The 13,501-nt window shown below is 38.0% G+C and overlaps 1 protein-coding gene across 1 annotated transcript; it reads left to right on the top strand.

The window, feature by feature from the left end:
• Positions 1–259: 259 nt before the first annotated feature.
• On the top strand, positions 260–3,475 carry LOC113755170 (protein FAR1-RELATED SEQUENCE 5-like). Its single transcript, XM_027299230.1, has 6 exons — positions 260–2,377; positions 2,501–2,581; positions 2,749–2,820; positions 2,986–3,093; positions 3,207–3,275; positions 3,404–3,475. The coding sequence occupies exons 1-6, from the start codon at positions 260–262 to the stop codon at positions 3,473–3,475; spliced, it is 2,520 nt and encodes an 839-aa protein (XP_027155031.1).
• Positions 3,476–13,501: the final 10,026 nt, after the last annotated feature.

Genomic DNA, 13,501 nt, shown 5'->3' with positions numbered 1-13,501 from the left:
GTGACCAATACATTACAATCCGTATAAGTTAGTGTACATGGAGTTGTATTTGTACACAGATTGTCTTAGAGTAAAAGTAAGATGATGTGAATCATTAATCATATTGATAGCGTAATAATAGAATTTGGTATACGAGTAATGTATGATTCATAACACATTATGAATGGTAATATACATTTATGTTGTCGTTTATGTACATACAATTCATGAAGTGTTGCAAATTAGGGTGTTTGATGCATAATTGGCAGGATCAGAAGTAATGGATTGCAGCAAATTGGCAGAAGATGGGACCCCTGAGTTAGGAATGGAGTTCAACAGCGAAGAGGATGCGTACAAGTTTTACAACAAATATGCCTTTAAAATGGGTTTTAGTGTACGTAAAGACTATCTGAATAAAGACAAAGACGGCGTGACCACGTCTAGGAGATATAGTTGCTGCAAGGAAGGTGTGAAGCGCAAGTACGAAGGTGATGTGATGCCAAAGAGGACACGAGCTCCGACGAAAACAGGGTGTGGAGCTAAAATGGTTATTGTGTTGTTTAGAGGAACAATGAAGTACCGTGTGCATGATCTTGTTTTAGAGCATAACCATGAGTTGCACATTGCTCAATGTGCGCACATGATGCCATCACAAAGAAAAGTGAGCGAGGCTCAAGGATTCCAAGCTGAAATAAGCGAGGACGCTGGGCTTTCATTGAAACAGAGCCATGAGCTTATGGGAAAGGAGGCAGGTGGGATGGGAAATGTGGGATATACTCGGGAAGACCTGAAACGATATCTTCGTACTCGACGGGAAAGGAGTTTGAAATATGGAGAAGCAGGTAGCATGCTGAATTATTTTCAAGAGCAAACACTCGAGAATCCATCGTTTTTTCATGCCGTACAGCTGGACTGTGAAGAGCAGATAACGAATATCTTTTGGGCTGATGCAGGAATGTTAATTGACTACAAATTTTTTGGAGACGTAGTCACATTCGACACAACCTACAAAACAAATAAAGAATACCGGCCACTTGGAGTGTTTGTGGGTTTTAACCAACATAGGCAAATTGTGATATTCGGTGCTGCCCTTATGTATGATGAGACTATAGATTCTTTCAAATGGGTGTTTGGTACATTTCTAGAAGCAATGTGCGGAAAGCGTCCAAGTACCATACTAACCGACCAAGATCATGCCATGGCAGCCGCTCTTTCAGTTGTTATGCCTGAAACATTTCACGGTCTATGTACGTTTCACATAAGGCGTAATTTTATGAAACATCTTGGCAATCACTACAAGGAAAATAGTGATCTTCCATACATGTTTGGTGCATGCATGTATGAGTTTGAAGAAGTGGAACAATTCAATAGGGTGTGGGAGGCGATGGTGAAGAAACACAATCTTGAAAATAATGAATGGCTCTCCGGGTTGTATAGAATTCGTGATAAATGGGCAAGGTGCATGATGAAAGAAAGATGGACCGCGGGAATGCGAAGCACCCAACTCAGCGAAAGCCTAAATGCAGCAATTAAAAATCATTTGAAACTGGATCATGACCTTGTGCAGTTCTTTAGACATTTCAATCGGGTGGTTGATGAAAAGAGACATAATGAACTGATCGCAGAATATGAAATGAGGCAAAAGCTCCCCATGGTAGGGTTAAGGCAAACACCTATGCTTGTGCATGCATCAGAGACGTATTCACCAACCGTATTTGTTGCATTCCAAAATGAATATGGCGAGTCAACAGCTATGGTTATATTGAGACAACAAGATGCAGCGATGTTTGTGGAGTTTGCGGTCATGAGGTATGATGGAGGACCTGAAAGAATAGTGGTATTCAATCGGAATGATCTAAGTGTACGTTGCAGTTGCAAAAAATACGAGAATGAAGGCATTTTATGTGGGCACGCGTTGAAGGTGTTTGATACTGTGGGCATAAAAATAATTCCTCCTGAATACATTAAGAGGCGATGGACAAAAAGAGCTCGGGCTGGAGACTGTTTTGATCGGCGAAGACGGGAAGTTGTGGCTGATCCTAAAATAATGATTTCAACTCGTTATCGGGAGCTCGCTCCAGCCATGATTAAGGTCGCAACTCGAGCAGCAATGTCGGAGGACACCAGCAAAGTAGCAATCACTGTCATATCCGATTTGGCAAAGAGAGTTGAGCTCCTCCTCTCAGAAAGCGAAGAGCAACCTTTGCAAAATCAAAAAAATCTGAATATGGAGGAACGGGATAAAATTGAAATTGTGAATGAAATGGGGGAGGCAGTAGTCGCAAGAGGCATTAAAAAACGAGGTGGTGGGAAGAAAAGTAGAGTGATGCGAAGTTGGGTCGATAAATTTGACAGAGTAAAAAGAAAATCTAGATTATCAAGAACTACACAGACTACGGTATGGATCAAATTTTGGTACTTGGGGAACATTTATGCTAAAACTAAGTTATCGTTATACTATTAACTAAAGTTTAGGTATCATTCATTATGAAATAATATTATTGCCGTGTCAATACTGTAGGTCTCAGAATCGGAGCCGACATCGGTTTCATTTGAGGAATACATGTTTATGGGATGCCGTTCATCTACTGACTCTGTTTCGGTTAGTATAAAATGGACATGACTCTTGCTTTTATTTGGATGTTTCTAACAGCATAAATAGTTACATTGATGGTACATTGTGTGATAATGTTGTTACGGCCGTCATCCCTCCTGATATACGTATTTTGTTCGTCTTATACAATGATTTTGCCCATACGAAATTTGTAGACGCATTCAATGAGTCAGACAGTGAATGGCCCTCCAAATGCTGTTGCTCCCGATATCGATGAAAGTCAAATGGTATGCATACATTTAGTAGTTAAAATAAAACCTTCTTGTTCATGTAGTAGAGCTACTTTTTTTTCTTTAATTGTAACAGTGAGCTCCCGAAGGCTGTCAAATCATGCAAATTATGTAGTTAACGTATGCTCGCTTTAATAACGTATTATTTTTTATTATTCCAAGGTCCACCGTTTGGCTAATCAGGGGCCTCCTGCAAGTGTCCCTCCAGAATGGATGCATCCCAGATTTTCTATTTTTTCCAAGCATAACTCCGTCAGAAATGTCTTAATGGTCTGATATATCATTTTTGTTATAATGTCTAGTCCAATTTAACTTTATAAGTGAGCAATATAGGCTCTGGTAATGATTTGTTGACAATCGATTACTTATACTATATAATGTAGGAGGAGCGTGGGGCAATTTCAACACACTGTGATGTTGATGCATATCATGTATTTACACCTTCACCCCAGGTGATAAACTTTTATCGTTACAACACATATTTATGTACTGTTGTTAATTGGGGATTTGGATATCGTATATCATTAATCGTATGTTTCATTAATAATATTTGATGATTTACCATCGTTATGCATTTCAGGGAAAAAATAACACCCAGGGATTGCAACTTCGCGTTGACGTCGCCTCCCCCGAGAATAAGGTTGATGAATGATGTGTAATTATATTTTTTGAACGAGACATTAAGTGGTTGTCCTAACTTGGGAATACTGCATATGTACGTTACAAGCAATTAATAAGGTGTTACAACTTATTGACGAGGTTGTACAGGCACCATTGATATTTCACTCTTTTCAAATTTAAACAAGTGGATTACAATTGTAATCGCATCTAGTGGTAGTAATCATCAATAGTTTGTATTGGGTTATATAAAATTGTTAGAAAATTATAAAGTTGGTAGAAAATTGAAGTAACAATTTTACAATAGAATTGAACGTGTTTTTTGTGATCGGATATTTTTCACTAAATCGACTATAACAGTTGAATAGCTGTCGTGATATGTATACCATTCTACTACATTCAATTGCATACCTTAATAACATATTTATTGGCATAGATCGCACCGCCAAAGGTACGATGTATAAGATAACACAGTCTAAAGTATAAATTGTCTTGATTTTGTTACGATGCTAAATTCGAATTATTATTGGGCTATTTTTATTAAAATATTATCATTTAGGCCATTTGTTTTGTATCGCTTGACGAATTTAGCGCACCATTGACATGATGTATCACAGGCACATCAATTGGTATTACAAGTTTTTAGGTTAATTGAATTATGGTCAAGCCAGGTCACGACCACATGTTGGTAATAGGTGCGCATAAGAAAATGATTCCTTGGAGAATTAATTTGTAACGTTAAAACGAAGTTTTACAATGTCACAAAAAGGAAGAACGAATAGTACACAATGGGTTACAACCAGTAAGGGATATGTTACTGTTGCGTTACAACTAGTTACGACTGTTTAACAGGCATGATTAATATCCAAATATGGTAAACAATTTGTTTGAGTAGAGATTATAAAGAGTATAGTTTTATCGCTACCCTGATGAACATTGGACTACATCCCTTGTTATCAGTTGTATCCCATACAACACCTGGGAACGCCGTCATGCATTAGACAGTGGGGTATGTACCTTTGAAAGTCATCGTCGCTTGATTCAGTAAAGTCAGATAGGTCCGGGTCCGATATAAGCATGGGATCTGCTAAAATGTGTTGAACATCAAAATATTTTTCCAATACCATGTCTTTTTGCGGCCTGGATCTCGTGGAACCTGTGAAGCCTACGCTCCATCTGCATAACTTCTCGCTGTAGTCTATGTAATACGCTTGCATCATTGGCTTGTGGTCCTATAACAAGATCCGCTGACCTTGTTCTCGGGACGCGGATGCCATGCCAGCGACAAAATACCTCTAATTCCATTCTTCGCTCACGAACAGGCTCCCATATGGGTTCATGGTCCATAACGAAATAGCCAGACGGTAGATGATCGTTGACGGTATTTTTAAAAATGTGACCAGCTAGTCCCAGAGAGTTGTTGGTGTTAAGTGGAGCGTTTTCTGAACTCGCGTTTGGTACCATATAAAATCCTCCCATCTGGTGTTTCGTACTTGCTTATGGCATTTGTTAGATCCAACGATACTTTTCGTCTTTTTTGCCGAACATTTGATGGTGAGCTTGTATGAGATCCTTCGTTTGTGGATTGCATGACTATGCTAATACCTACTGCTTTTTGGTTGGATGAAAGGAAGGATCTACTGATAAAGAATTAGGTGGGAGAAAAAAAGAAATAAAAATTTTTAACAGAGCACCTATTTCAGACCATGCATAGTAAATGGTTTCTTCTGGCAACTTGACCAACTGCTTGCTATGTCATTTCATGTTGTTCTCCACGGGATAGTACTCCTGGGTAAGTAGATGAAGGTATGGCAACCATCTATTAACGAGAGAATAGACTCAACGTTTAGTCAAATGTATAGTGTGTATTTCTGGCTCATGTAGATGTGACGTCGATGCACTGACGTTCAAAGGTGGTTGCACCGTTGCTTGACCTTTTTCGGCAGGTTCTATGACATTTGACCTATATTGCTTATGGTCTTGCTCTTGAAGCTGTATAATGCTTCCTTGTGTAGTTGTTGTCATGGTGGCCCCTTGTTGGTAATCAGTTACAAGAGTAGCACACGTTAAATTCTGACCCTAACAAATTTTGTTAGCCAAATCTTGGCCATTAACTGTCACAGAGGGTAACCGTCCCTGCCTTTTCTCCCTTTGGATGAGGGTCAATCCCTTTATTATTTTCTGCGTACAACTTGTCAAATTTAAAGTATTTGGTGTATATACCCATCAACTTGTATATACCCATGTCAAATGAATCGTTGCATTATTTACTGACTTGTTCATATGTCAATTATTTACTGACAAGTTACATCCAATTGCATAACGAACAAATAGCCTTACAATTGGGCGCTTGTTCTATAATTACACATTGTTCAAGGTAGGTTCCAGTATAGTTGGCACAGAATCACGACGAGCATCTTTGAACCATAGAGTCACGACACATTTGAACCAATTAATGCTCCGTTAATGTTATTACTGACATTATTCTAGTGTCAACATAAAACCTGAATTAAATTCATAATTTATGGCCACAAATGATAAATAAACAGCACCACGATACAAATTGCTAATCAGTATTGATGCTAATGTCTCCAGAAAAACAAAACTACTGTCTCAAAAGAAAGGTCCTTCTCAGTAGACTCCAAAATAAAATTAGTTACAGCAATCCAAAAGCTATCATATACACGTAATAATATACAAAAGCACGTCAAATGCAATTTTGTGAACTTCCTTCTCTCCCAGTCATCAATACTTATAAATCAGGCATTACCAACATTCAACTGCGCCCGTTTAGGTACTTGCAGGTTTGCGAAGCTGTCCGGAAACTTTGAGTTCTCCGCTGAGTTACACAATCGAGCTGTGTATAGCACTCGATACTTGCCAACATTTTCCTATCAGCACAAGAGGTAGGAATTAGTATAGTTGAGTGTCGAGGTAACAAGCATTAAATCAATTTCAGATGGATTGTAGGGAGAAAAGGGATATCAATTGTAATACCTCTGTAAGCCGAACAGCCAACCTTCCGCTCCAATGCTCTAGGAATGTCATAACTAAAACACCACTGTCACACCTGTTCACGTTGTCTTCTCATTAGTCAGTTATGGTATATATGTTGGACAAAAAACTTAGTACACGCTCTAACAATAATGACGGGAGAAGTCAAACTATTTACACTTTGTTGGGTGAGTGATGAGGGATATCGGCAACAGAAAATTTGAAACTGGAGAAGTCAATTTCCTTGCCAAACTTTGCCGCCACGACCAAACCCAGTGCACGTTTCTATATCACCAAAGATTATGTAAAACTGATTACAATCCACTAATGTGTCACTGTCATATCGTGTAATGCATTTAGCAATTTGTCCAACATACCAGTCGATTCAGTACACTAATGTCTTTGCTCTTTGCTTGAGTGCTATCAGGGTCTAGCACGTGCACTTCTTTCTCTGAGACACCAAAGCTGTAGACAAACCAAGACCCCTCTATGCATACTGGCACAAGTATCTACGCCAAATGAGGTATGAAAAAGGTCAGACAGGTCATTCTACATAACCGAGTTCACACATGTTTTGAATGTTCAACAGTTACATAAGAAGTTTTGGATTAAAACTGATAATTGCATACCCAATCACAATTTGCAGGATCAACCCCCGTATTGTTATTGCGAACCTTGAAGAGCTTTAGAAGCTTAGCAGATAAGCTGGCATCAGAGAGCTTGTCGAATTTTCCCATTTTTAAAATTCCTTCCTGCAACCAATAACATAGCGGAGTGAAAAGTGCATAGAAGACATTAATAATGGTGCGTTAGATCGTAATACCAATTCAGATATGATGATGAAAAACTTTAACACAACTGTAGGATGCAGTCCAAATTTCAAACTCACAACTGCAACAGGTTCTACGATGTAGCGTTCAAGCTTCCTAATTTTGGCAGTTCTTCCACCCCAATTCATGAGACGGGCAAACATATCAATCACCTAATCAATGGCAAATGGTGATCAAAACATATAATTGAGTGTTGCTTGGGTGAGTTTATGTATGACTATTCCAATCAATAGATACATAATCAAACTTTTTCACTAAAAGTAATGAACTACTGACCCGATTAGACACATGCATGCCATTTTCCAGTGTCTTCAAGTCAAGCCGAGTCAGCGAAAATTGATACATTTGAACAAGTATGTCCTTATCACATCCAAGACACAATTAAACGATTTACTAATAATTATTACTCCTACTCCAAAACACGAAAATCTGACTAATGTATATGAACTCGAATCTCATCCATATTCAATCTGTTTTTCTATGCCATCTTATTATGAACCACACGCGTACTTATTGTAGTAAATGGATCACAAGATCGAATTAATAGTTTTGTCAAGAATCTGACTTGGGATTTTGGTCCGGATCCCATGCATATGCAGCCATATTTTTTTCGTATAGGCTAACTGTCACAGGTGCTGGTAGAATGAACTCTGCTGACCGCAGAACGGTGCTCTTCTTTGTTGCACATGTAGACTTGTGCTTCACCTCAACGTCAAGGCCTCCTACAAAAGGCAAATAACATGCATTTCATATGACATTCATTTGTTGTCATCTAACAAATTATAAGGTATTTTGCTTCATTCTTCAGACACAATGCAATTAGCAGTCATCAAACACCAATCGATTATTTTTCAAATGCAATGTAACTGTCCTAAGAACTATTTGTACGACTCTTCAAACACACTGTAACTAACACTTTTCAAACAGTTGTGATAAATTTTCAAACACACTATAACTTCTCAATAACTAATTTGTAACAGGCTTCAATCACACCATAACAGTATGCTAAATTAACTGTTTCTAAGAGTTTTCAAATGCACTTTGACCAATAAATAAGTGAGTATCAACCTACAAACATACATTTAAACAGCAATCATTTAATATGGAGTTATGTTTTAATTTTAGAAACTATAACTTATCTATTAATTATAATGACTAACAGTCTTCAATAACATTCAACTTTCGTCTAAATAATCACTAATGTAACAAGTTACAAACACTTCGTAACTAACATTCTTGAATTACGGACTTTGCATTAATTATGAAATAGCATCTTCCCCATTAACTATTTCGTAACAGCTTTCGAACACAGTATAACTTTCCGGTAACTATTGTACAATAATGTAAAATAAATTTCGAGACTAACGATCCCCGAATATGGAGTTTTGTATTCAATAGAGCAAACTGTAACTTTCAGGTAACTATTTTGTGACAAACTTCAAGCACAATGTAAACATTCTTCAAACATACTAATTTTTAATCTATAAGTTACCAAATTTTTTGGTAACAATTTTTAAACACACTGTAACTATTCAATAACTATTTTGTAACATTTTTCCACCGCAATGTAACTACCATTTTTCGAAACACACTAATTTCTTAACATGAATAAAGTCATACTTTCTTACGATGCCTAATTACGTTTTTACATCAACTTCATATGTGTTTCACATCGGACAGGGTATGACAGTATGCCTAACAAGTTTTCGATGATGACAAGCAAGAGTTCAGACCATCATGATGGTATAAACACAGTTACCGTATATGATAATAGATGTTACAGTCATACTACTTGAATTAGAACCTTATGAATAATAATAGTATACCAACCTTTCCACTTTCGACCATATGATCGCAACCTTCGTGGTATTTCTTGCTCAAGCAGATGTGACGTCGATGCAGTAGCGTGCAAAGGTGGTTGCACCGTACATTGACCCTCTTCGGCAGGTTCTATGACGTTTGACCTGTATTGCTCCTGCTCTTGCTCTTGAAGCTGTATAATGCTTCCCTGCGCAGTTGTTGTCATGGTGGTCCCTTGTTCCAATCCGCGACTGATGTTATCGGGTACGACTGATGAGGTAGGAATTGGATTCTCTACGTCCATTACATCTTCATTCAGCTCTGGGTCTGGGATACCTTCAATATTTGTCCTCGTATTGGCATCGTCTTTCTCGGCCTGCACTGCATTATGCTCGTCTTCATCAGACCCTTTCGCATCAATTTCTTCAGCATCATCATCCTCGTCGTTAGCCCCTTCTTCGGCAGATTGAAATTCCAGCTCTTCTTCGGTATCAGGACTCTTGTGCATTGTATAGTCCTCCTGTACAGGTTTTTTTCCTTTGTCCAATGCTTCAGGCTCAGAAGTGGAAGCTTTTGCTCTCGGCTGAGAGGAGAGGATTTCTGCAATCTTCAATATCCTTCGTTGGCTACTAACAGCAATGTTATACAGCTCATTTAGCTCAGCCTGCAGTTAGATGATGAAATTATCAATCCATAAATGAGCCACATGCTCTCAACAATGGAATACAATACAGGCATATACAATAGTACATTTACGCAAAGGTTCTTAATTTAACATTTGAATTGCGGCCATAGGTTCTATAACTGTAACTTATATACTAAAAAATAAAATGGTCACCCGGGATCATTGAAACTTCAGACATTTATAACATGATTGGCCAAGACATCACTATATTTCTATATTTCCATTCATGTGACTTAATTTTTAATAACTCTCTGGACAGGGATGTAATATTGGGATTGGTATCACATATTAACATGATACTACAACATGAATGAAGTTGATAGGCCTATCAATAACCAATAATATTTCTTACAATATGCAGTAATTACGTCTAATCAAACAACAAATTTCATTAAATCATGGAACAGACCCACTTACACCGATATCGGCGTGCCCGCTGTTCATCAGCATCCCTACCAAATCAGGGGTAGTTCAGTACTCTGCCCATCATATTCATTATCATCCGGATCATATTGTCCAATCTTTAACAACAAATTAAACCAACCATTTCAATAGCAAAAACATTGGACTACATAGACCACTACCTTTTATATGAAATGAGGTCAACAATATATAACATTTTACCAGTTTTCCTTTTCCATAAGCTCCAAGATTTTTAATCTCAAGTGCATCCCTTTCAGAGATCAGAGCATCTGTCCATGCCTTAGCTCGCGGAGTAGTCCTCGACACTTTATGCTTCAGTATTTGTACCCGATCAAGATAATGAATCTGCAATACAATACAGCAATTAATTCAACTGTAGATAAACTTGACCACACTGTTAAAACATCATCGTAGACGCATTCATTTGAGCATAATCTAATCAATCCATCGCACTGAATTCGATAAAATGTGGAAATACAGACAGTAGTTATGAAGGCACGCAAAACTAATTAACTCTCTGGTGCACTGTGTAACAATTAGAGCATATTTCGTCATGACTACAACTGTCTAATCTTACCAGCAGAACGAAGATACAACCGCCAACGTATTGGTGCTGCTTTTCACTTTTCTTTTGCACCTCTAGCACCTTATTGCATAGTACGATCCTCACATACTCAGCCCAGTTCAATCTGGCTACCCTATCAACCAATTGCGTACAGTTCCAAAGCTTTATTTTGTGCTCGGCTCTAGTGGTTGGAACCAGTAGACATCCACAACAAAATGCCACGAATAGTCTTAAGAATTCTTCCCCTGCATTCATGGCTACCAACTCATTTGGGAGCTCATTCCATTTGTATGTCCTATGACTTGGTCCAGTTCCCCCAACCTCGGTTGTATCGGTGTCTTCAACTGGAACGGGACCTTCGTTCGGGATCCCCAGGATTAAACTGATATCCTTTGACGTTAAAGGTAGCACACCATCTCCATGTATATTTAAACTGCTCAATGTCGGATTAAAGTTGTCAACAAGCCAGGTGGCTATGCCACTAGGAATCCAGTGACACTGTATGTCTAGCAGCCCTCCAAATCCTATGTCTCTAATCTGCTGCTTCTTAGTTTCATCGATTCGTGAAACGAAGCTTGACATCTGCTTTGGCGAGCATCGGATAGTGTACTTCTGATTCTACACCATTTTTTAGATATATGCATTAGACTAATATAAGTTTCGTATCCGTGTTTGATGAATCATGCCGTGTATTTACCTTGATTTGAACACGTGCTTTTCGCAATATCGGCTTTCCTAGACGTTCTATTTCTTCTCATACTCTTCTTTCTCTTTCAAATACTCCTCCTTTCGCTTCCTCATTTCTTCCTCACTCAACTTATTAAATGCTGTCCGGGCAATGTCATTGTACTGCATTGAATAAATTAAGTCAAAAAACACTTTAGACTAAACACAAAATAATTGCTCGTTTTACTATTTTTCCCTTAGGCACCCCATCAGTTCAATGATTCTTCAGTTTATTTTGCTAGGACAGCATACCTCGGTCAGCTTAACACCCTTCGCCGAAACCGTGTGTTGATACTCTTTCCTGTCCACATTCAAAACTCCAAAGTTATATGTGCTATTTAGTACCATTATTTTTTTCTCAAATTCAATAATCTTACCTGAACTTCATCCATGGATTCAATGGTGGGACTGGTTCTGCGACCTCGCTTGTTCCCGCTATAACCAGTTCTTCCTCCCCACCTAAACGATCATTCCTTTTACTGCTTCTTTTCCTTCCCATCCTGCCCCTGAACAGTCAACATTGTAATGCATTATAATGATGCCAAATCTAACCTGCCAAGACCTTACGCAAGCACTGGCCACTTGCCTATTCGATGAAGTGGGTGCTGCACCGTGTTCTGTACCACCACTTGTTTCGGCAAGTTCTTCTCTGTCTGCTTCCTGAAGTGTGCTTCCTGCTCGCGTTCTTGCCATGTAAACTAATGTTTTTAACAAACATATTGCACTTCAGTTCCAAAATTTTATTTCCAGCCACAGTCATAACATATCATGAAGTACTGCTAAACATAATATATGAGCATCAAATATTAGTCACACTAGTTATAGTACAACCTGTAACATTTTTTCTCACACTCAGTAACTCATTCTTCACAGTTTGTTATTTATTCCAACTGCCACTAATCTACATAATCTGTTGTTCTATCTATCAAATTGTATTTCATCCATCATTTTCTTCTTCTATTTATTATGCTACTGTACAATACCAATGCAGTAGAATAGGGGGCCATCCAAATTTATAGTATCTTCATGATATTCTATAGACCAGTATTATTATTGTAACTTCTGATCTATTACGTGTAACAACTATCAAAGATGATGTCCAACCAGAACAATTATTGTACAAGTCATCTTCCTTTTCACAATTTGTTTGTCTCAATACCAAATTTTCTGGTTAATTATCCCTCATTTAGTCATTTCATAATCTATTCCCCTGTCTATCAAGTTCGATTCAATCACCTTCTCCTTTATTTATCACACTCTTGAACAATATGAATGAAGCAACAAACCCGTTAAACAATTTTACGTGTATGTTCATCCAATTTTACAGTGCACTTCTGCTAGTGTCACTACTAAATGACTGCATGTAATGACTATCCAACATGATGTGCACCTACAATAACTAGTAAGATTCTTAACCGTTATTCCACACTGACTATGCTAAACCTCATGATTTGTTATTCCGTCTGCCTCACATTGCCAACTTATAACCTACTCTCGTACTCATTCACTTCCAACCTAGAAACTTGTCTCTCTTTATGCAACTAAACCAATAACCTGTAACATCAATGTAGAAGAAAATATGAGAAGCACAACTGAGTACAAAACAGTAAAACTCTGTTATTTCTCTGTACATGTTAAACCACAACATGTAACAATTATCCAACACTGTGTTCATGCGCACGCCCTAATACAATAAACTTACACCAATCAAGACCCAAATACGACATCTCAATTTCAAAATAACATTTCCATTAGCAAGTATGAGACGCACAACTCAGTACAAAACATTTGAACTCTGTTATTTCTATGTACCTATTCAACCACAACATGTAACAATTATCCAACACTGTGTTCGTGCACACGAACTAATACAATAAACTTACACCATTCAAGACCCAAAAACGCCATCCCAATTTCATGATAACATTTTAATCCATCGTTTCTGTCATGTTCCCGTTGATCCACAACTTGCATTACTTCTCCAGTTTTGTGTTTATGCATAACAACGAATGTAGCAGTGTATGTTACACTCAACGC

This window comes from Coffea eugenioides, unplaced genomic scaffold (genome assembly GCF_003713205.1).
Source record: "Coffea eugenioides isolate CCC68of unplaced genomic scaffold, Ceug_1.0 ScVebR1_1261;HRSCAF=2082, whole genome shotgun sequence".
In the NCBI taxonomy this organism is placed as follows: Eukaryota; Viridiplantae; Streptophyta; class Magnoliopsida; order Gentianales; family Rubiaceae; genus Coffea; species Coffea eugenioides.
The sequence above is the reverse complement of the archived record's forward strand: the minus strand, read 5'-3'. Positions and strand labels throughout refer to the sequence as shown.